A 24,032-nucleotide genomic window follows, 5' to 3' on the forward strand; every position below is an offset into this window, starting at 1 on the left:
TCTCTGTGTAGCTTTGCGCCTTTCCTGGGACTCACTTGGTAGTCCAGGCTGGCCTCGAACTCACAGAGATCCGCCTGGCTCTGCCTCCCGAGTGCTGGGATTAAAGGCGTGCGCCACCACCGCCCGGCGTGTTTCATTCTTTTATGCCATGGAATATTTGTTTAATGTTGCAAAGATGCGTTGCATTCTTTTATGTTACATTTGTTTAACTCTGTGAAGCTGTGTTACTTTGCCTGCCTAAAACACCTGATTGGCCTAATAAAGAGCTGAATGACCAATAGCTAGGCAGGAGAGGGATAGGCGGGGCTGGCGGACAGAGAGAATAAATAGAAGGGGAAAAAGAAAGAAGAGGAGAAACAAGAAAAGGAGGAGAGGGAGATGCTAGGGGCCAACCACCCAGCAACACAGCCAGACATGGTATAAGAAGGAAAGAAAAGATAGATAGAAATAGAAAAAGGTAAAAGCCCAGAGGCAAAAGGTAAACAGGATAATTTAAGTTAATTGGCTAGAAATAAGCCAAGCTAAGGCCGGGCATTCATAAGAAAGAATAAGTTTCCATGTATTTATTTGGGAGCAGGGTGGCAGGCCCCCAAAAGGGCAAAGAGTAAAAACAACCAACTACCACTAACCACTTTCTTGTTGGCTTTTGGGCCTGCTCCACAGGAGGAATTCAAAGCAGATACTATAAACCTGGTCCAAAGCCCATGACTGGGGGGTCATAGGTCCTGGAGAGGAACCTGTTACTGTTGTTTTGCTAGATGGACATGGTGTCAAAGTGCCTTCTAAGGATTTGTTTCTACCATCAGTGCTATTCTCAACCTTTGTCAGAGAAGCTTCTGTTTGCAGTGGGTGATGGGCAATATAGGGACTCAAGTGGTCAAAGCACTGAGAATAAGAGGCTGTTGAATGCCAAGTACTGGGGCTGGAGAGATGGCTCAGTGGTTAAAAGCACTGGCTGTTCCTTCAGAGGACCTGAGTTCAATTCCCAGCACCCACACAGGTGTCTTAAAACAGTCTGTAACTCTAGTAACCGGGGGTTGAGCCCCATCTTCCAGTCTCTGGATGCACTAGAAATGCATGTGCATAGACATGTATGCAAGTAAAAAATACCCAGACACATAAGATAATAATAGAATGCTAAGTACTAACCAGGACATCTACATCACCCTCTCCAAGGCTCCAAGATCATTACGGAGGAGTGAGAGCCCAAGGGTGGGAAGGAGTACCATGAAATGCTGTCTTTTGGATATGCCATGGCTTCTGCATGAACTCACAGCAGCAGTGGCTACCTGCTCAAGATTGGGCCCATCAACATTCCATCATGGACAAGGGCAGGGCTCATAAGGCCCCACCCCTCCCTGAGGAGCCATAGGCAATTAATGGTTGCTGGGACAGAGAGAGTCATATTCCTTCGTGGTCTAGCCACTGGTAAGTTGTTCTTGCTCAAGTAAATAACTCCCCACCCAGGCTCATGCAGGCAACCCTAATTAAATTCAGTGGGTCACAAAAAACCCAAAGCTGATAGAAGCACCAGAAAGAAAGGTTTTAAAAGTAGGAGGGGCTTGATGGGAGAAGGAAGGGGTTTAGTGCAAGCTGGAGAGGGAATAAGAAGATAATGGGAGTGAGGAGATATGACCAAAGTGTGTGTGTGTGTGTGTGTGTGTGTGTGTGTGTGTGTATACAGGAAACCGTGAAAGAATAAATAAGAAATGGTTAAGATAGTAAAACATATACCACAAAATATAAAATAGTCATTAGGGTGCCCTGGAAGGAGAGCAGGTTGCCCATGGGTGACAGAGAGCTTGAGTCCTTGGCTTAGGAGAGTTTCTCCAACTCAGGAGAGACACTCATTAGAGACTCCCTGAACCCTGTCTTGGTTGGCGTTTGCCACCAGGGAGCCAGTCAGCCAGAGTTAACTCATGATCACACTCAGGTACAAGTACCCAAGAAAAGTTCCTCAGCTACTGCAGGGGTGAGCTGTGTAGCCCGTGGACTGACAGACCTACCATCAAGGCCATAGCCAGTCACCAATGGGAATAGCCAATGTCTCCGGGGACTGACATGAGTAAGAGCAATGGCTAGGGACTTTAGGAATTAGGAAGTCACTTCGGATTTGCTGGAATCTTTGGGTGTCACTTCAATTTAATTACATTTTTGTGTGTGTGTGTGTGTGTGTGTGTGTGTGTGTGTGTGTGTGTGTGTGTGTTTCCAGACACCCTTCTCTTGACTTTAGTGTCTATCCTGGGCATTGAGTCTGCATAGCCACCTCCCAGCTGCCCATCTTAAAAAATAATTCCTTATTTTAATTAAAAAAATTAAAATACATTTATATCATTTATTGCCCTTCCCTTTACTCCCTCCAGCTCCTCCCACATCATCCTCTGCTCCCTCTTAAATTCATGGCCTCTTTTTCTTTAATTGTTGTTACACACACACACACACACACACACACACACACACACACACACACACACACACACGCATGCCTAAATAAATCCAACCTGCTCAGTCCATGTGGTGTTACTGGTGTGTATATGACTTCAGGACTGACCAAACGGTATTGGATAACAAAGTATGAGGCTCCTCCTTGGGAAAGACTGTTTCCCCCTCTCTCAGCATTGCTTAGTTTCTATGTTCTTTGTCTGTGGGTGGGGCCCTGTGAGAGTTCCTCCAGCTGTATTAGCAGGTCTACTCGTGTCCTTGTTCAGGTCTTGTTTAGGCAGCCATGTTGTTGGGTGTCAAGGGTGAAGCTTCCCTTTCATTTCTGGGAGACAGTCTCACAGCAGATTTCCCGGTCCTCCGACTCTTAGAATCAGTCTCTTTACCCAGTCTTCTGGAATGTTCCCCCAGCCTTAAGTGAAAGAGCTGTGTTGCAGGTGTGTCAAGTGGGACTGAATCTTCCACGATCACTTGTTCTCTGCATTTTGACCAGTTGTGGTTTTCGGTAATGGTGTCCACCTGTTGGAAAGAGAAGTTTCTTTAATGAGAGATGAGAGCTACAGTTATAGGTGGGCATAAGGATAAATACTTAGAATCCAGCTGCCTGTCTTTACCTGCATGTAGGTCAGACTGGGTCAACTCAACATGAATCCATAGGACACCATTGACTTCCCCCATGGCTGCTGGTCCTTCTGGGTCCCCTCTACCAGGGATGAGCGTGGCAAATGTGCATACAAGCTCACTACTGCTGTGTCCACCACTGGCACACGAGTGCTGTCCCTTACAGTATTTCTTGAGTTTTCCTTCCCACTCTTCGTGCAGTCCAAGCCTGCACTCCTGCCCCTGGAACTTCTCCACACTCTGCCTCTTTTCCTCTCTCCTCTGGCCGCCATAGAGGCCCTATGGAAAATACCGACCAGCTGAGAGCCCTGACACTCAGAAGTCTTCAGCAGTTATCTCTGTGCTCTGGGCATGAGGCCTCCGTTCTCAGCATGCCCTTCAGTTTCCCGGTCTCTTCCCCAGGGTCACATATTCCCACTGTTCCTGGTTGTATACCCCAGCCAGAATGACACCAGGGAGCAGATGGAGACTCCTCCCCCCTCTCTCTCCTAATCCTCCTTTTTCTTAGGGCTTTACTTAACAGAGACAGTCCCCTCTTCAGATGGGCCCTTCTGCTGTCCTGTGTGAATTGGGGCCCCTCTCCTGAGCATTCACAGCTCCTGTGCACAGCCGCCCTGTAACACACTTCTCTCCACTCTGTCCACAGAGACAGAGACTACTTCCTGAAATCAAGGGATGGGACAGAAGTCCAGCAGACAGAACCTGGTGGTGCTGGTTTAAGGACATGGACGCAGAGACCCTGAATGTTGGTGATAGGACAGCCTTTCTCTTCTTTTCCCCAACAGAACCTCAGTTTTACCCCACAGACAGCACGTGTGAAGCGTTCCTTTGTAGGGGGTTACTTTGTGGTCCTGCCAACAAGATTTAAGGCAAAGTCTGTCTATCTGCCTCTCTCTCTCTCTCTCTCTCTCTCTCTCTCTCTCTCTCTCTCTCTCTTTCTCTCTCTCTCTCTCTCTCTCTCTCTCTCTCTCTCTCTCTCTCTCTTTCTCTCTCTCTCTCTCTCTCTCTCTCTCTCTCTCTCTCTCTCTCTCTCTCTCTGTGTGTGTGTGTGTGTGTGTGTGTGTGTGTGTGTGTGTGTGTGTGAAGTTTGCTTCTTTGCTATGAGCCTGGCCCCTTCCTGTGCCCCATCTTCCACCTCTTTCCTGAAATAAAGAGAGAAGGCTGGAGGAGGAACAGCCATCTTGTGACCATGAGCTAGCCCTAGTCATGGGAGCCACATACTAAGGAACCCTGAAGGAGTCAGGTCATGACCCTCTGACTACCTACCAGCAAACCTCGTACAACAGACTGTCAGGCCCAAAGGGAATTCCATTTCCCCAAATCCTGGCGGGTAAACAAAGGCCAGCTATCTATTCCCCTTATAACCCTGCTGTTTGGGCTAAGCTCCCTCCGTTTTGCTCACCCCACCCCACTCATTCTCTTCGTCTTCCTCTCTCTGTTTCCCGCTCTCTCTCCTCTCTGGGCTTTTTTCTCGCTCTCTGCTCTACTCCTGCTTCTGTTGTGGTCAGAATAGTCTGCCAGCCATGTTCAGTCTATTACTTTCTCTCTCTGCTCTAGACTCTTGCAGGTGCCTCTGGCCATTCTCTCCTTCACATCTACAATAAAACCCTTCCTCCTAACCATACCACAGAGTGGTCCTGTCATCAGCTCACACACACACAAATAATTCTCATTGAAGTCACCGTGGTTGGATCTCCACCTCATTTAGTCAGACTCTACTGATAACATTTCTGAATAAACATTTCCTTTGGCGGTGACACACTGGCCCTGATACCAAGGCGAGGGCAAAGTTAAGGAAAGGAGCAGGGCGACATAAACACAGGAGAGATGGATTCTCCCAGGGAGCCTACTAGAAGAACATGGGAAGGCCACATGTTGAGGAAGAAATTCTAACCACCGAGAGGCCCCGTGTGTTGTGAGATTGCCATACTAGATAACTTTATAAGTGCTTGGGGCTAGAGAGATCGTTGTCTGTCAAGGGCCTGCTTTGCAAGCAGGAGGACCTCAGTTCAGTCCCATGCAATCAAAGAAAACAAGTCTTGGTGGCATGACTTATAATCTCAGGGCTGGGGAGGCAGAGACAGCTTTCTGTCCAGCCGCCAGTGAACTCCAGGCCACTGAGTCCCCAGTCCGAAAACAAGATGGATGGCATCTGAGAAACAACACCTGGGGCTGTCTTCTGACCTCTACACCCCCTCAACTCCCTCACACAAAATTCTGGATAGGCTTTGGCTTCAGGCAAAGCTGAGTTCAGGGTCTCTAGTTGTATCACTTCCTAGCTATGTGGCCTTTGGTCTCTTTCTATTCGACCCTGCTAGCATCCCGGCCTGTAAAATCCAGATCATTGAAAGCACCTATCACTTAGAGCTAACTCCGGTGGTACATGAAATCTGCAGAGCATCAGGCACAACCCACCATGGCTGTGGCAATCTGTGCCCAGGGTACATTGAGTGTCACCTCCAACTCCGGACAGCCGTCTGTGTGTTCCACCTTACCAGGAACAGAATGGTGATCGAGTTTGCTGTGGATCTGGAAAGCCGGTCTGTATGTACCTCTCTCTGCAGCTGAACCAAACAATCAGACGTTGTCCACGGTCCAACAGCCTCGGCATGTTGCTATGTCCAGAGTCCTTGGCCTGTAGGTACATAGGAAGAAGTCCCCAGACCACCAAGCCAAACAGGAATTGGAAAGGCATCCGGCCTTGGGTAGAAATAAGGCAGTGTGCTCCATCCTTCACCCAGCCTGTGTATTTAAGGGCATCTTTTCCTGAGCTGGGATGGGCTGGAAGAGGTGACTCTGCGGAGGACAATGGACGAGGGGGCTGGAAAGATGCCTCCTCCGCTGAACTGCCTCAAGTGCTTTTGTTGGATCCTTTTTGGCTTTTCCCGGAAAAGGCTCACCTTCTTTCTAAGATTCCAGTCCAGGAGGGGGAAAAAACCGTGCTCACTCTAGCCTGCAGAGGAGGTCAGTGCGGGGGCAATCCCATCAGACCAGCGCTTCCCTTTGTCCCAACCCCCAGCACTCCAGGCCAGACCCGCTGACACTCGACAGCGCCTGCGGTTTACCTTGGCTCGGTTCCAGTGAGTTCGAGCCCAGCCCTGGGGCGGCCCCCACCTCTCCACCTTGTTACGCCTTCCCACCCTCCTCTGCAGCGCAAAGAGCAGTTTAAATATAAATCAGTCCTCAGCACAAACAGAGCTTGGGCGGCGAGTCTCAGAGCCATCACCGGAACCGAGGGCCCAGGTTTGCGGAGCGAGTGCAGACACGCAGAGCCCGGCTCTGGACAATCCCAAGAGCCGCGGAGACTCCTCGCTCCCTGCCACCATTTGGAGACCCCGCGCCCCTCGGGTCCCTTCCAACTCCCCAGCCCTTCCTTAGTTCCGTGCCCACTCTCTACCCCACCAAGTGCCCACGTCTCTCCATTGGCCTGCACCCTCTTGTCTCCTTCATCCGCGGTGGCTCCTTCCTCGGGGGCCTGCCATCTCCCCGCGTGCCACCTCCCGGCCTGCGGGACCTCTTAGGCAGCTGGGGTTCACTAGGTCGAGTCCTAGAGCCTCTGGGCTTCCGCAGCCGCGACGCCAGGGCCCAAGACACCTGCCTGGGGTGGCGGCAGCGGCTGGGCGGGGGCTTGCAGCACCTCTGACACCCGAGGAAAAGAGGGAGGAGGGAGAGCGCGTTTCATCATCGCCGCCACTTATAAAAACTTCTGAGCGCTCACTCTCTCGCTCAGTCTCCGCGCCGCGCTCCCCATCGTCCCGGCTACCACCGCCGCAGCCCGAAGCGCCTGAGTCCCGCAGAACCTGTCCCCGGCCTGTCGCCACCGCCTGGGCCCGGCCAAGGGGACACCGCCTCTGTCACGATGGGGCTCCTGCCCAAACCCGGAGGGCGCCAGGGCAGCGGCACCTCCTCGGTCCCAGCCAGACGCTGCTCCCGCTCGGTCTTCAGCAACATTAAGGTGAGTAGAGTTCGGGGGAACACAACCTAGGGCGTCGATGAGTCCAGCCCAGGAGCTCTGAGTGCACCGGGCTCCCTTCTCTGTGCCGGGTGCCACATCCTTGGGGCCTGGCCAGGAGTATGAAGGGGTGACTGCAGGGCGATTGCGTGTTCTCTCTCTCTCTCTCTCTCTCTCTCTCTCTCTCTCTCTCTCTCTCTCTCTCTCTCTGTCGCGCGTGTAAGCTCACAGGCTCTCCTGGGGATAATAACTAGAAGAATAGACATACTTTCACACAGAGGGAACTGTCCTGGTCTTCCACGGAGAAAGAACACCTCCAGGGAAATCTTTTGGGTCTCAGCTGTGGGCACGTTCTTCCTTAGAGAGTGGATCCAGAGGGCTCTGTGGGCAGTAGGCTGTAGGCAGCCTGAGATGCTATAGGTCAGGGCACACACTGTTGTACCAGGTGGATACCTGTACTCCCTGGCTGGGCTTTCATATTCGCACTTGTCCCGGACCAGATTGCTACCTGACTGCAAAGGTCCCAGCAGTTTTGAGACATCCCCAAACTCTTCTGGTCTGGAAATGGCCTCAAGAAAACAGCAGGCGCTTGAGGTTTATTAAGAAAGGTCACAGGAGGTGCCTGTGGCCTGAGAGTTATGGGGAATTAGGGAAGAAAAAGTGGGATGTTGGAAACTGTTAGGATGCCAATGCCTTCTTTAATAAGGGCCAAAATGAAGTCCACTTTCTTACAGGTCTGGAAGGACCTAGAATGGTTGACCCCTCACTCACAGTATTTGGGGGAGAGGTTCCTGAAGGAGGCACCTCCTGGGAGGGCTAAATGATCCTACATCCAGGCACCTTGGGGTCAGGCAAGACTACAGTGCTGAGAGATTATTTCCCACAATTCTACCTTAGATACAACTAGTGCTACAAGTATGGGGTGCCCAGACCTCACATGGGAGGACTGGGGCACTGTGGGCAGGCTATGTGTGTCTAACAGAAAGAGACTCGGAAGTGAGAGTAGATGCCACCTACATGCTTCACCTCAGGCTGTTGCTGGTAGAACCCAGGTTCCTTGTGGGGACCCCTGCTTTGGCTCTTCCCCCCACGACAGTTTAAAAAGGTTGCATCGATTTCCACCTTGGACTAGAAACAACATGGAAAATGGGAGCTAATGAAAACAGTCCCCGAATCTCCTCCCTTTTAACCAGACCTGAATGGGAACAACATGTGTTACGTTGGTTCTATCCATTTAGAGGGACTTGGGGAATTGTGAACATTTTTTGATATTTTTAACCGAGGAATTAGAAGGAAAGGGCGTGTGCAAGGGTTGGGTGGTCTCAAAGGAATAGGACTGTGGCAGGACTGGGGAGGAAGGACTCTCCGAGTTTCCCCAGGAATGGTAGGAGAGGCAGCTGTCCCAGGATTCCTGACAGTGAGGGGCAAGAATGAGCTGTAGCGATCAAGAACAGCCATGTAGAGTTATCCCTCATCCCTAAAGTAAGTGGATGGCAGCTATTTCTTTGAAAACATGTAAAAAGAAGATTAAAAACCACACTCACATGCCGGAGATGCAAGCTAGAGACCTGGACCCAGGCCAGTTGGCCTCTGAAGGGAGGTAAGTGCTCTTATCTATCAGTCAGGGAGTTTTTCTTGATTCTGTTCAAACATCTCCTTGCTTGGTGGATAATAGGCATCAGCTGACAGGCAGTTGGAGAGGCCCCCACCTTGGCTCCCCTATAATCCGAAGCCCAGTGATTCCAGGAGACCCCAGGCCCACCTGGAGTGGAGAATCCCTCTACCTGAGCTTTTCCTTCTTGACAGATCTACGCCTGGGGCTTTGCTATTTGAAGGGAGCTTTCTTCCTCTTAATGACAGGTTGGGTGACTGCCCTATACCTTCCCATCAAGGAAAGGTGACACAGTGACATGGGGGAAGGTGACACGGGACATCCAGTGACTATCGAGTGATGTTCCACATGGTTCGGGGGAGGGGAAAAGTCTGAGGACAGGATCCATGGCCATCCCAGCCACTCACTTCTTGGGTCATGCAAGAAATATGGCTCACCTTTCTTGGGCCTCTGGGGTCCTTTCTTGAAAAAGTGGGTGTCATGAACAGTTCCTACCCATGCAACTCTGTAAGAATTACCTGGGGTAAGAGCGGAAAAAGGTCTCTCCAGGGTGAGCGCCAAGTGACATAAGTTGAGTCCATAAATAAGACTGTGCCTTCCAGAGCCAGTTAGGAGCTCTTGTTCCAGTGCTAGTTCAGTATAACATGAAGCCCTGGGTTCCGTCCTCAGCACCACATCGTGGACCTGTACAGGTTCAAGCCAGGTGGGGTCCCAGCGCTGAGAAGGGGGAATGGGCCCCACCTCTAACCAAGATGCTATTTACAATTGATATGTATCAGCAAGGGGAAAATCAGGGTTCTCCAGTGGAGTGTCACTGGGTATACCAACCACACTTCAAGGCTGACCCCATGTCCAGTAGCTGGCCAACGTAAAACGGACTCCATGATTTGTTTGCTTGTTTATTTTTTGTGGGCTGTTTGGACCTTTTTTTGTTTATTGGTTTTTGTTTGTTTTGATTTTCATTTTTGAGTGTGTGTGTGTGTGTGTATGCTTTTTAGACAGAAAGAACACAAAGTTGGGTGGGTAGGGAGGACCTGGGAGGAGCTGGGGGAAGGGAAACATAATCAAAATATATTGTACAAAAATTGTTAAATAAAAAAAATCTTTAAACCTGTTTAAAGGTTAAATAAGAATACAAACACATAATAAGAATAAGAAAAAAAAAAAAAACTGGGCATGGTGGCCCTGTAATCCCAGCATTCAGGAGATAAAGGCAGGAGGGCTGGAAGTTCAAGTCATCATTGGCTACACAGTGAGGCAACCTGGGCTACATGAGCCCTGTGTCCCCCCCCAAAAAAAGGAGCCATTGCCCCACTCATTCCATGATGCACAGTTATCAGTTAACAACTACAGTTAATAACATTCATCACAATATCATAATAATATCAACAAATAATAGCCAACGGTGATGGAGTTCTACGAAGGCACAGGCTTGGAGAATTTTGTGCCCACATTCCACCTGCTTTACAGTTCTATCAGATGGATAGTATTACCAGTCTCATCGATGAGGAAATCAAGGCTTCACAGTACCAAGAAGGGGTGACAGGGAGAGAGACAAGGGAGAAGCAGCTGTAGAATGGAAAACTGTTCTACCCAACCCGCCATCGGCACCCTGCCTTCCACCCTGGATCTGTAAGCGGCAACAACACAGCCATCAGTTAACAGTACTTTCTCCAGACCTGGAAGACATCCGGGAGGAGGGATAGTGGGTACTCAGGCAGACATCCTCAATGCTGACCAGCTCCTGTCTCTTTACAAGATGCTTAGTAAAAGAGCCTTGCAACAGTTAGGGGAATTTTTGTGTAGTGTGTGTGTGTGTGTGTGTGTGTGTGTGTGTGCGTGTGTGTGTGTGTATACACACGTGGCCACATGTGCACAGATATGTGGTGGTCAGAGGATAACCTACAGTATCATCCTCAGGAACGCCTATCTCCCCTGAGAAAGAGTCTTAACTGGCCTGAAGCTCACTGCTTAGGTTTGGCTGGCCGGGATCCCCAGGGCTCCTCCTATCTCTATCTAGTATTAGGATCTAAAGCACCATGGTATTGGGCAATGACATTCCTACATAGGTGCTAAGTAAGGGTGGGACTGGGTTCCTTCTGCTTACAATCCAAGTACCTTATAGGTAGGGTTATCACCTTATCCCTTCCAGAAATGTTTTGTGGCGCTGCTGGCTGAATCCAGAGCCGTGTACAAGAAAGCATTCCCCCACTGAGCTACCTCCCAAGCCCTGCGGGGTGAATTTTCATATCTCCTCCTGCAGGAGACATCTGCTGAGATGTGATTTGCAAGATTCTTAGGAAGCCCAGAACCTGCTCAAACAATTGCTGTCAACTAGCTTCGTACAGCCCCAGGACTTCAAATTACAAAGAGGGTCCCTCAGAGAGCCTAGAGTAGGATGGCGGTCCGTGTCTGTAGGAGGGCAGCCTCAGACAGATCTGAGGCTTTCGAAAGTGAAACACCCTTTTGGAGCTAAGTTGACGTTATCTTATAGGGGGAATGGTCTGCTGGTGATGGTTGCCAAACTTGAGGAAAAGCCACACCCATTGGGGGTGGAGGGGCACCCCTGTAGAAGAACAGAGGGAACAGAGGAAAAAAGGGCCAACCTTATGGCTTGGTTTGAGTGGACTGGGGGCACTGATGGGGGGAAGTACCTTGTTCTTGCCTGAGTCTGTAACTTCTGAGGCCTTGGACCCCCAGACCCTGGGGAAGCATCTTGAGCATCGCTTCTTGGCCCCCAGAATCTAGGACAGCATGCCAGCAATCTAGTCCACCCCCAGGAAAATATTCCCAATGGACTCCCTGCATCCACTTCCCTCCAGGGGGCGCCTTTCTCTAGCTTTCAGAGAAGTTCTGTTCTCAGGAGGCCATCTTGGCAAGTTTAGGAGGCAAGGGCAGGGAGAAGGAAGGATGGGAATTGGTGACTTTCCGAGTAATAGGACACTGGGATCCTGTCTGGGATGATGCTCAAAGCCCTCCATCACTCTCTTCCCAACACAGAACGTTTCTGCAGGCAGAGAGCCCCTTTCATCTTTCCTGACTGTGACATGACTGTTTCCTTTCCCATGCTAGGAGACCCAGCCTGGGCTATTGGGATGAGGGGCAGGCTTCTCCTCACCTTCTCTTGTCTCACTGTGTCATCAGCTGTGGTGTTGGTCAGGGAAGGTCAGGGGCCTCTGACCTCACCCTCTCCCATTCTCCTTCTTCCCACCCTTGCTTGGCTTTCTACCATGCCATGGTTTTAACCACATCCTGGCAGACAGCCTTTCTATCTGTAGAGGCATTGGCTGCACATGCCCAATCCCAAGGGCAGGGATGCCTGTTACATGCCCAGTCTCAAGGGCAGGGATGCAGGGGCACTGAGAGGACCAGGCCAGGGAGACTCAGAGATGGAGGGGCACACTGAGACGACCAGGCCAGGGAGACTCAGAGATAGAGGGGCACACTGAGACGACCAGGCCAGGGAGACTCAGAGATGGAGGGGCACACTGAGACGACCAGGCCAGGGAGACTCAGAGGCTAGGGAGCTTCCTGGGCTCCTCAGAGAGCCCCTAGGGGGTTGTTCTCTGTTATTCTTAGACTATCCAGGGGTCTACCCTTGTTTTCTCAAGGAATGCTGTGAAGAAATAGGTGTGCGTTTGCCCTTGTTTGTGCACACAGGACCTACACAGGTAGCTAGCTGTCACTAGGGGACTGGGGCTCTTTCATAGTGGCCTCAGGAGAAAGTCACCTGTGTTGCTAGTACCAGCCACAACTTGATTTGTTTAGTCTTTTAGAAAATTGTTTTTGGTTTGAAATGATGACAGGTTCCTAAAAAAGCTGGTCTTAGAGGTCCTGTGTATCCTTCACCCACTTTCTGTCAGGGTTCCATGTTACATAACAATGGTAATTTCAAAGGATATCAAAAGCAGGAAATTGACATTGCTATCTCGTGCACATACAGTACAATCCCGTACTGTTTTATCACATGCAGATTTGTGTGGACACCACCCACCTGAGGATACAGAAGTGTTTCACCACCCACCACAGAGAGAACTCCCTGTGCCAGCTTGTTGATAGTCTCGTCCTCTTGCCACTGTCCCTGACCCCTAGCACTGACCCAGTCTCCATCTCGATGGGTGCATTATTTCAAGGTTGTTTTATGAATGGGATCATGTAACAGATGACCTTTTGAAAATCAGCTATTTTCACTCAGGATAATGTACTTGAGTTCCATCCCATCTAAACTGTTACATGTCTCAAGAGCTGGTTCCTTTCTACTGCTAAAGTATGCCAAGGTCTGGGTGTACTATACATCGCTTACACATGTTCACTTACTGAAGGGCTTTTGGCTTATTTCCCATTTGGGACTAGTTCAGATAAATCTGCAAGCATGATTGTGTACAGGCTTTTGTGTGGACATAGCTCGTAATTTCTCTAGGGTGAATGCCACGGCATGTTGCTGGGCGGTGTGGTTGTTGCACAACGATACTTTAAAAAAGGCACTTCCCAACTATTTCCTGGAGTGGCCATCTCACTTTACACTTGTTCTGGCTACTTGGCAGCATTTGATATTGTCACTCCTTTTTGTAAAAACTCTGATAGATGTGCAGTGGCATCCCACTGTCTCCGAGTTGGTGCTTCTTCATGCTGGCAGCATGAAGACTGAACCTCTTTTCATGTGTTTGCTGGCCATACATGTTATTGCTTCCCTTTAGTGCTGTGTAGTTTTTAGTTCTTTGTGTAGGCCAGCTGCAAGCCCTTCGTTGGGTATTTGGTTTGCAAATTTTGTCTTTGAATCTATAGGCTTGCTGTTTTTTTTTAAAATCATTTTAAATTATTTTATAGAGAAAATCTTTAATTTTGATGAATTCCAATTATCAGTCTCTGTGTGGGTTTATGTGTATACACCTGCCCAGTTGTAAGCATGGAGTGGTCAAAGGACCTTGGGTGTCAGTCCTCAACTTCCGCATTGTTTGAGACAGGGTTTCTTGTTCATTGCTGTATTCAACCCCAGCCTTTGTCTGTTTTTGTTAGTAGGCCAGGCTGCCCTCAACTCACTGTGTAGCCAAGGCTGACCTGGAATTCCCAATTCTCTTGATCCCATCTCCAAACTGCTTAGGTATCAAGTGTGCGTGCCATGTCTGGCTTACATTTATCAGGGCTTTCAGTGTTCTGGATCCTTCTTTTGGTGCTACATCTAAGAACCCTCCATTGAATCATCATTCCTGAGTGTTTTTCTCTCCTATACCTTCTTGTAAAAGCCTTTTAAATTTGTTTTTATTTTTAAATCTATTCTATTTTAAGTTTTCTCTAGATACGAGGGTAGAGTCAAGGTCCTGTTTTTCTTATCTCTCATTGTTCTTGTACCACGTCTCTCCTCTCCTAAACTGTGTGTCAAAAGCCAGTTGGCCATTGTTCTCATGTGGGTCTATTGGTTCTTCATTCGGTTTCACTATCGTATATCTGCAGCTCTCCCCGTACCACTGCCCGACCATTGTGGCTGTGGAGTGAAGCGGGAAAGGCTTGCTGTCATCCTGTCATGGTGTAGTTATGGAGTTTCTCTTGCCTTTTGACTCAGGATGATTTTAGGGCAGATTTCAAGCTTGCTGTTGGTATCTTGTGCATTTATGTCTCCAGCTTGCTTTTCAGTCTCACTGATTGGCATGCCTTTTCTTGTTGAACTTTAAGATCTATGCTTCTTAATTCTTTTCTATGGGAATGGGAGATGGCTCAGTCTGCTATACAAGCATATCCCCCAAACCCATGTAAAGATCTGGGAGCAGTGGCATGGGCCTAAAGTTTCACTGCTGAGAGGGCAGAGACAGGAGGATTCCTGATGCTCACTGGCCAGCCAACACAGCTCAAACCACAACTTCCAGGTTCAGTGAGAGACCCTGTCTCAAAATTAAGGTGGAGAGAGACTGAGAAGACACATACTGTCAACCTCTGGCCTCCATATGTACATGCATGTGCTCTTGCACACATGTGTGCACACACAGATGTATACTCACACAATAAATTAAAACAACCCTGAAGAGAGGTGTCAACCCCTTCACCTCACAGTTGAGGAAAGAGAACCATGCACGGCTGCATGCTGAGTAACTGGCAAAGCAGGAATTCCCACTCAGCATCTCTCTCCCAGCCCACGTCTTCCTGTGGCCATGGAAGGATTCTGACTACCAGATTCTCTCATCCATGACTGTGAGGCTTGGGCTCAGTGGTCTCAGACTTCCTTCCCAGTCTCAGATTCTTATCTCATGCTGGCAATTGCTGATCGAGGTGAGACAAGGCACAAGGCCAGTTGGGTCTGTGCTGTGCTTGGAGAACTGTTAGGAAACCAGATTCTTCCACCGATCCCTGCTCACTTGGCTCCGAGGACCGTGGTGGCCTGGGTCTGCCTTACTGTTGGAAGTTGACTAAATCTACTCAGGGATGGAGAGCAAAACCAAGGCAGAAGAAGTCTTGGGCTTTATTGTGGGGGTGAGGGGTGGGCTGATACTGTGGGGGTGGGCAGTAAGTCCCCTTCCTGAGCTGGCCTTCCCAGCCCCTTTGCATTCTGGATAGTGACGTTCAGCAGAATTTCCAAAAGGATTGGACACAGCCCAAGGGTGAAATGAGGAGAGGGAGCCGGAGGGCTTGTGAGGAACCCTTGGGACACTCAATATGATCAGTACTCGGTGCTAACCTCCAGGACTGCTCTCCATTACTAGAGATGTGGCAGACTCTACTCTCCTTAGGGATTTAATGAGTAGCAGGGTCCTGGAGGAGCCTGGCAAGTTGTTTATATCCAGAGGACTGTTGCACCTGATTTCCCTGGGATATGGGCTAGCCTAGAGCACCAAGAGTCTTGGTTAGGACACAGAGGTCCTCAGAAGGGGTCAACATGGAGCTTAGTTTTATCAAATGCTCCATCTCAAGGCTGTGGACTTTACATGGAGTAATGGGTTTCCACATCTGGGTAGGACAAGAGGACAGCATATCTGGAGATGTGGCCTGGCCTGATTAACCCAGAGAGTTACATTTCTTTGATACATTTTCTTTTTGTCCTCTGAAAATCAAGTGAATTCTATGTTTTGTTCCACAATCATCTATTTCTATAAGTTTGTTCTTGTTCCCCAAATCTTGGCGTAACATCAATAGCCCAGGGAGCTGTTTTGTGTCTCTCAAATGCAGCCCACCAAATTTGAGAAATACGACCCAGGTAGACCTCAGGTGAGAGCTACTTTATCTGGTTAGCTCACCCGGCCAGCTGATTGGGTACAGAGGTAAGGATTCTAGACAGTTTAAATGGGGTGAGGATGTGGGTCAGAAAACTCCTAAACTGAGCCCTGTGGGACACTCCAGAAGAGGAGCCAGCTACAAAATCTAGTGAGAACCCTGGGTTTGGGGGTTAGGGACATATTGGTAGATTGCTGCCAATCTCTATCAGTGGAGATACCAGATTTTTTTCCTGGTGTCTTTGGTTGCCAAACAGATCCCTAGACAGATTTCAACCAACCACTTTCTCAGTCGGCTTTGTAAGTCATTCTTCTCTTGTGCTTTGGAAGCTCCTCTTTTTCTTAAATTTCCTGTTTTTCTTTGGCTCACAATGTAGGTGGAGGCAACAGCTGGGAGGTGAGCCAGGAATCTGTAGTTGATTGACTGTGGGTGAGACCCTTTCTAGCTAGGTACTGCTGTTATGTCTGCCGCTTCAAGAGGCTCCCAAGTTTTTGAGACAAATTGCCTGTAAATTCCCTGGTTCTCAGGCTGAACAACCGCTTCCATTTGCCCTGGGACACAGGACTTTCAGGTTTTTTTTTTTTGGTTTTTTTTTTTTTGGTTTTTTGGAGACAGAGTTTCTCTGTGTAGCTTTGCACCTTTCCTAGATCTCGCTTAAAACTGGAAATGTTCTAGGGAAAATGAATTAGTTGGTGACTTAACTGCCTCCCATGCTTGGAGAGTTTACAAAAACAATCTTCTTCCCTCTGCCTGTGGGGTACCATGAACAGTGAGGAGGACATAGATGATGTCCCCAGGTAGAAGTGAACCTTGGGGGCTCATGGAAGCTTCCAGAGAGCATCTTACTGATGGACCAGATCCTGGGCTTTTGCAGAGTGGCAAGGCTCATTAGTCTCTCCCATCTATAGGTGAAAGCCCTTCTCCCAGCTCCCCACATCCATTGTGGATCATGGCTAGTCCACTGGATAAAATCTGTACAAATAAGGATGAACTAAGCTATGGAAAGATGAGGCTTCCTGGTCTGGGGGAATTATTGAATTTCAGAATTGACTGTGATGTATAAACTCATATCCTTAAAGGCGCAGAAATCTGTTGATGTCTTTGTCCATGTAGTTTCAAAGATGAGGACCTCACTGTATCTCCAGGCAAGGCCTGCAGATGGTAACACCACAGCCTCATCTGGTCCATGTTGAGCTAAAATCTGCACCTGCTCCTCCATGTCTCTGCCCTGCAGAAATCCCCTCATTCTTGGTCACTCACCTGCTAGGAAACCAGGACCTCATTTAACCTGTTCTAGCTTGCTTCTCTAATAAAGCACTTTGACAAAAATGCAACGTAGGGAGCAAACGGTTTATTTCATCTTATACTTTTGGTCATACTCCATCACTAAGGGAAATCAGAGCAGGGCCAAAGGCAGGAATCATGGAGGAACACGGATTCCTAGTTTGCTCTCTGGCTCAATCACAGGCTAGCTTTCTTCTACAATCCAGGCTTACCTGCCTGCCTTGGGATAACACCACTCACAGTGGGTGAGACCCTCCCACGTCAATCATCAGTTAAGACAATCCCTCTCCGACATGCCCACAGGCCCATCTGATCTGGATAATCCCTCCCTCCTTCAAATGACTCTAGGCTCTGTCAAGTTGGTAGCTGAAACTAAGTGGGATATAACCTATGCATATATTTAATGCATAAGTATGTAAAATTTACAGGGAGTGGGGTGGCATTACTCGTACCTCTCTGGTTGTCTTGTTTGTATTATAGTTTAGTTTAATTTAGTTTCACTTTGGTTTTTTTTTTTTTTTTGAGACAGAATCTTGCCCTGTGGCCCAGAGTTGTGTAAGAAAGCTAGCCTATGAGTGACAGAGAACAAACCAGCAAGCAGTATTCCTTCACGATTACTGCCTTTAGTTCCTTCCCTGACTTTCTTTAATGATAGCTTATGACCTGAAAGTATAAGATGAAATAAACCAGAGCAAGATTCTGGAACTCTGGGATTCACGAAATAAATCAGATGTACCTCATGCTTCCAATAATTTGTCTGCATCTGCTCCCTAAGTGTGGTTATTATACACATGAGCCACTGTGCCTGGCTTTGGTTATCTTTAAATCATGAACATTCAGAATTCCGCCCTTGATTTCAACATATTCTTAGTAGCAATTACAAAATTCCTGCACACAATCACCCACAAAAACATATCCATGTTATTAGGACCATGTGTATGGTGCACCATAAAAAATGGACAGCTGTGACTGTAATTATCAAGATATTTGAGGCTTCCTGCATGGGAACATATTAACTGTGTACAAGTTTAGCCAGATAATATGGACAAGACTAGGTCTTTCTAGAACTCTAACTGATGTAGCCCTTCCCCTATGCTACGAAGATCAGACTTCACATTTTATCGTGGAGGAAATTGGGAGGTGGCCTATGGGGACTGCCACTCACACAGGTTTGGAGCCGGAACTAGGGCTCTCTCAGGGACACTGTCTTGAGATTTTTTTTTCCCTCTACAGCTGCACTGCGCGTCACAAATTTCCAGTAGTTTAGCCACAGTTGTGCTGCATCATGGCTTCCTACCAGAGATGCAGAGATGTTGCTGTTTCCTAAGTTGGACTTGTCAAATGTTGTCCTGGAACTCTAACTTTCTCATGTCCTTCTCTGGAGGCACATCCCCTCTTCTCTAGTCTTGAACCTAAACCCACGCTCCAGCGCTACAGTGCATTTAGATCTGGTGTGGACATGGGGCCATCTCTGTAGACCAGGCTGGCCTCAAACTCACAGAGATCCACCTGCTTCTGCCTCCTGGGTGCTGGGATTAAAGGTGTGAACGGCCACTACCCAGTTCCAATTTTAAAGTTTTAAGAATAAATTAAACATTGGGGAAGAGCTTATTCTCTGATGTTAAGTAAAACAAGGCAGGATGGATGGCTGTATGACAGAGCAGATGCATGCTTTTGAAAGAACTCACAGAGCAAGGCAGCTCTAAGAAAGTACACCCAGATAGCCGCGGTTCTCCCTGGCGGTGGGGGAGGGGAGTGGGGTGGACGGAGAGTAGGGTGGGAGGGGACTACCAATGGTTTCACTTTGTTCTTTGTGGCTTTCTATGTTCTCTATTGTTCTACAACAAACATGTCCTACATTTATGCTTAGATGAAACTATCAACTCCAAACTCTAAAGTGCGTGGTGACATCCACCCTCCCTTGCCAGGTACACAAAGACATTGCTCCAACGGTACATGAAAAAAAGCACTGGAGGACAGAAGTGCTGTTTTCCAGGGCTCTGAGAATGGACCAAGGGTGCAGCAGGATTGCAGTGTGCAGGATAGGGCTGTCCTATAGTGTGGTTACTATTCCCATTGCATCTTTACATCTAATACTGCATTCCAGTCTCACTGCTTCCCAGAGACGGAAGCAAAGTCAGATAGATAATTGAAGCCTTAAAGAGTGGTAAGAATGTGGAGCATTCTCCTTTCTGGGAAGATGGGAGGCAGTTCTGTCCAGGAAGCCTTCCCTGCTCTCCTAGTACCCACCCCCAAGGAATCCAGCCCCAAGGGTTGGCCAAACTTCTTAGAGAGATGAGTATGTGTGATCGGCACCCTGCCCTATAGGAAGAGCAGCCTGGGGTGAGACAGCAGGAGCAGAAGCTGCCACTGGATCTGCTGAATGCTAACTGGAGGGCTAGTCCTGTGTCTGGGGTTTTTTACCTGGGAGGCTGTGGAAACCATCTCTGAGTGGGCTTTCCCACAGTCGTTTTGGTGAGCCTGGGTTGCTCTCCACCTTGTGTGCAGGGCTGCACCCTGCTGTTGTTCTAAGCAGTAATCTCTGACCCTCTGAGGACAAGAGTGGCAAGGCTCATTTATTCATTCATATATAGGTGTGTGTGTGTGTGTGTGTGTGTGTGTGTGTGTGTGTGTGTGTGTACAACTGTTTTTTGTTTTGTTTTGTCTTTAGACAGGATATCTCACTGGCTTAGAACTCATTAAGTAGACTACCCTGGATGGCCAGAAAGCCTCAAAGGTCTGCTTCCTCGGTGATGGGATTATAAGTACATACCAATATGCCCAGCTTCTTTTGACGTGGGTTCTGGGGATCAATCCAAGGTCTTCACACTCTCAAGGCAAGCAGTTTACTGACTGAGTTATCTCCCCATCTTCACATTCTTGATCTCTTACCATCAATTATTAGCTATCCAGTGATGAATAAAAACAGAAGGGTGCATCTGTCCTCCAGTCAGATAGACAGTGCCCAGCTATGCAAAGAATAGCAAAGTCACAAAACATGTCATGGAAGTGGGGGAGAAAACTGGCTGTTATTGAGGGAGAATAAGGTGATAAATAAAATGGATTCTGCTTTACATATCTGGGTCATGGATCATGAATTTTAATGTCGTCTTCACAGTCCTCATATAGAATGACTGAATGTAAAACACCACTAGGGATGAGATAAACAAGGTCTCTATCTCCTGTGGGCTGTGGGTAGATTACATAAGATGGACCATAATGAGCCCTAGTGAAAAATGACTTCCATCAACAAGGCAGGCCCGAGTTGCAGGGAATTCTTCTTCCTGCACTTAAAGGTGCACAAGTCTCCGTGTGTAGCTAAGCCTTTGAGGAGAGGAGACCCTCCAGGTAAGAGAAATGAAGGATGCACTGGACATCAGAATCACGAGAGCACCAGTCACTGTGGTGGGGACAGGTGGGACAGATGGAAAAGGAATGCAGTAGCAGTTAGGTCAGTGAAGAAGGCCTGGGAGACCTTCTAAAGAGCATTGGGTGTCAGCCATCTATGTGGAGGGGCAGGGTGAGATCACATGCATCCACAAAGCTGGGACTGTTGGTGAAAGGGGAGCTAATAGAACATGCTCTACCACCCCACGCAGAGCAGAGACCTCAGTGTCTAATAGCATCTCAGGATGAAAGGCTTCCTCTGAAAGACTAAACCCCCCAAAATGTGCTGCATTGAATTGATAAGTTACACTAACCATACGATGTACAGACTTCATACTATATATAACTCAAATGAGCAAAGACTTAAATAGAAGACCCCAGACTATAAAACTAAGAAGGAAACATGGAGGTCAAAGTTGGTGACACAAGACCGGGCCAAGTCTTTCTTAGATAAGACACCGAAAGTATAGGCAATGTATATTGAAGTTGATAAGTTATATGACATTGAATTTTTAAAAATTTCTGTGTGTCAAATGACAGTCCACAGAATCTTAGAAAAGGCAATCTAAGGAATGGGAAAAATATGTACAAATCCTATGTGTGGTAAGGATTAATATCTAGGATATATAAAGAACTCCTTCAACCCAGCAACAAGAACCAGCTGAAAAATTGACAAAGGAGCTGAGTACTCATTTCTTCTCAAATGAGGAAAGATGCTGAGCATCACTAAGTACCAGAGAAGTGCAGATCAAAACCACACTGGGTTAACCCCTTCATACCTATTAGGATAGAAACCATAAAACATAAAACCAACACATCAAGAAATAAGTGTTGTGAAAGATGCAGAGGAACCAGAATTCTTACACTGTCAATGGGAATGTGAGATGGTCCAGCCATCATGGAACACAGTATGGTGGTCCTTCGAAGGTTTAAAAAGAAAATCACTACATGATTTAATGATTCTGTCTCTAAGTAGATATGGTGGTTAGTTTTAAATGTCAGCTTGCCACAACCTAGAATGACCAGAGAAAGAGGTTTCAATGGAGAAATTATCTAGATCAGGTTGGTCTGTGGGGGATTGTCTTGATTGTTAATTAATATGGGAGGGCCTAGCCTACTTTGGGTAGTACTTGGCAGGTAGTCCTGTATAAACTGTGTAAAAAAGCTAGCTGAGCATCAAGCCTACCTGTGAGCCGTCAAGCAGCACCCTCCATTGTTCCTACATGTTTCTTTGGCTGTGAGGTGGGATTCTCAGTCAGAAGTAATGCTGTGTAGGATAGCAACCAGGTCTGCCTTGACTTATCCATTTGAATAATAAGTAAAAGTGATTAAAACAAAAAGAATACCAGGCTGTAATGTATTGCAACATTTAAAAATGAATGGGACTCAAAAGAAATGCAGCAAGAACGTATGTCGAAGACTTGAGCAGGTGGTCTAGTGTCTCTACATCTCTCTGAATGTCACTGTTATTTTGTCCCCATGAAGCTCTGTCTTCTGGGAGACTGAGTCACAGTCAGCAGCCAAAGCATGCCCATCGCCTTTCATCTAATTGCAGTTTGACAAATCCCAGGGCAGGCTCTGCTTGGCTCAGCTGGGTCACGTGGCCTTTCCCAGGCAGGATGGCATACCCCAACTGGTAATGTCTCCTTGAATCACGTGGTCCAACAGGGGCCCTTCTTCTAAATAAGAGAACTGTTCTCATAAGGGGGGTGGGCAGACAGGGTAGCGGAGACTTCCTGTGTTAACATAAAGGACAAATGAAGAGGCGCAGAAGAAGAGGTGTGGTCCTGGGTCCGGTGGAAAATTCCGTAGGTGTCATGCCAAGCAGATTGTCTCATCAAAGAACAAAATGAAAACGGTTTGTCAGCTCTGCAGGCCACAGTCACAGCAGGTTCTAAGGAGCCACCAACATAACCACAGCCTTCAGAGGACAATGATGTGAGGACAATGACGTGAGGCTTAAGAAACTACTCAATTGGCCTCAGCTCAGCAGTCAAACAGACAGTTGCCTACAGCTTGGTTAATTGGCCCAGAGTTATGCTGCCCCTCCCCTTCCAATGTCATTTAACATCTTGCTGCAGAGAAAAGGTCCCTCCTGAATAAGGGCATTGAGGTACCAGCGAAGAAGGATCATTACGAATTAGACTCACGGCTGTTTCGTAGTGCTGCTGTAACAAATGACCCCAGCTGCAGTGGCTTAAACAACATAGACTTACAGTCTCATTGTGGGGTGTCAGAAAAGCTGGGTCCTTGGAGGATGCTGTGGCAAGTGTTTTCCTTGCCTCCTCCAGCTTCTAGAGTCACGTACATTCCTTCATGTCCTGCCCCTTCCTCCATCCTCAGAGATGGCAGTTTAGCATCTTGGAAAATCTTTCAGCTCACCCTCTCTACTCTGCTCTCGTGAAGACTCTTGTGATCAAACCACACCGTGGATCTTGGATAAGCTCCCAATTTAAAAGCCTAATCACTCTTTCAAATTCTTTCTTTGCCACAGAAGCTAATATATTCAAAGGTTCAGAGGATCACAATTCTACACAGGGAAGCCATTCTTTTGTCTATCCCAGGGTTTACTCAAACTAAAGCCAGCAGAAGGCATAGACACACATACTAAGACACAGTACAAGGAACTGGCTCATACAGTATTGGGGGCGAGCAGTCCAGTCACAATCAGTCCCTAGAACTCATTGGGTTGGGCCAAAGGTTCTGCCCATGGTGTGTGTGTGTGTGTGTGTGTGTGTGTGTGTGTGTGTGTGTGTGTGTGTTTCCACATGCACACTTGTCAGTTCTCTCAAAGTTTTGTGATTGATTGCATCGGGCCCTCTCAGATTATATAGGATCATCTTCCTTACTAAAAGCCAGATGATTCTGCATTTTAATTACATCTGCAGACTTTGATAGCAACACCTGGATTGTGTTTGATTGAATGGGTGGAGGTAAGCCTAGCCATGCCGACACATCCAACACACTGTTACAATTAGGCCCTGTGCAGGATGGAGTGTGACAGCTCCAGGAGTTGGGGGTACCGTGGAACCATGGGGAATCTGAAATGTGGGGCCTTCCTGAAACTGTTGATGGGAGGCATGCATGCTTGGGTGAGTTTCTGTAAGAAGCCTAGGAGGGAGGCGAGGCCTGCTCCTTTCCACAGTTTGAAAAGGCTATATGATAGAAGTCTGCTTCCTTCTACACCAACTTTGCCAGGCCACAGGATGTGTGTATTACCAGCGTCCAGATGTTCCTTCCATATGTTGCTTTCCCACTGCTTGGTCATAGGCCTCTGGGGTGCAGACGTGAATGGGCGGGTGATGGGAGGTAGGTGAGCTCATGTCTGCTGCTCCTGGAACGGCAGCTGTAGGCGGCGCGTGTTTGCCTGGCTTATCTTTCCCATCTGAGGATGCTCACTGATGATTTCATCCAGGAATCTTGAGGTCTGCAGGGAGAAATCCCAGCCCAAACCAGCCAAGTGTCGATAAGGAACTCACATTCCCCTATCCTCCTGCACTTGCCTTCCAGAGTTCTGGGTGAAGAAGAAAAGGAATC

General features: G+C 48.0%; 1 protein-coding gene across 1 annotated transcript in view; it reads left to right on the top strand.

Annotated features, from left to right (window-relative positions):
* The first annotated feature begins 5,487 nt into the window (after positions 1-5,487).
* Positions 5,488-24,032, top strand: part of Slco2a1 (solute carrier organic anion transporter family member 2A1) — an 83,284-nt gene continuing 64,739 nt past the window's right edge. The window contains exon 1 of the mRNA XM_052718506.1: positions 5,488-7,015. Within this exon, the coding sequence (XP_052574466.1) occupies positions 6,920-7,015 (96 nt within the window). The 5' untranslated portion in view covers positions 5,488-6,919. The remainder of the gene's footprint in view (positions 7,016-24,032) is intronic.

This window comes from Peromyscus californicus, unplaced genomic scaffold (assembly GCF_007827085.1).
Source record: "Peromyscus californicus insignis strain IS unplaced genomic scaffold, ASM782708v3 Scaffold_11__1_contigs__length_118956290, whole genome shotgun sequence".
Lineage (NCBI taxonomy): Eukaryota > Metazoa > Chordata > Mammalia > Rodentia > Cricetidae > Peromyscus > Peromyscus californicus.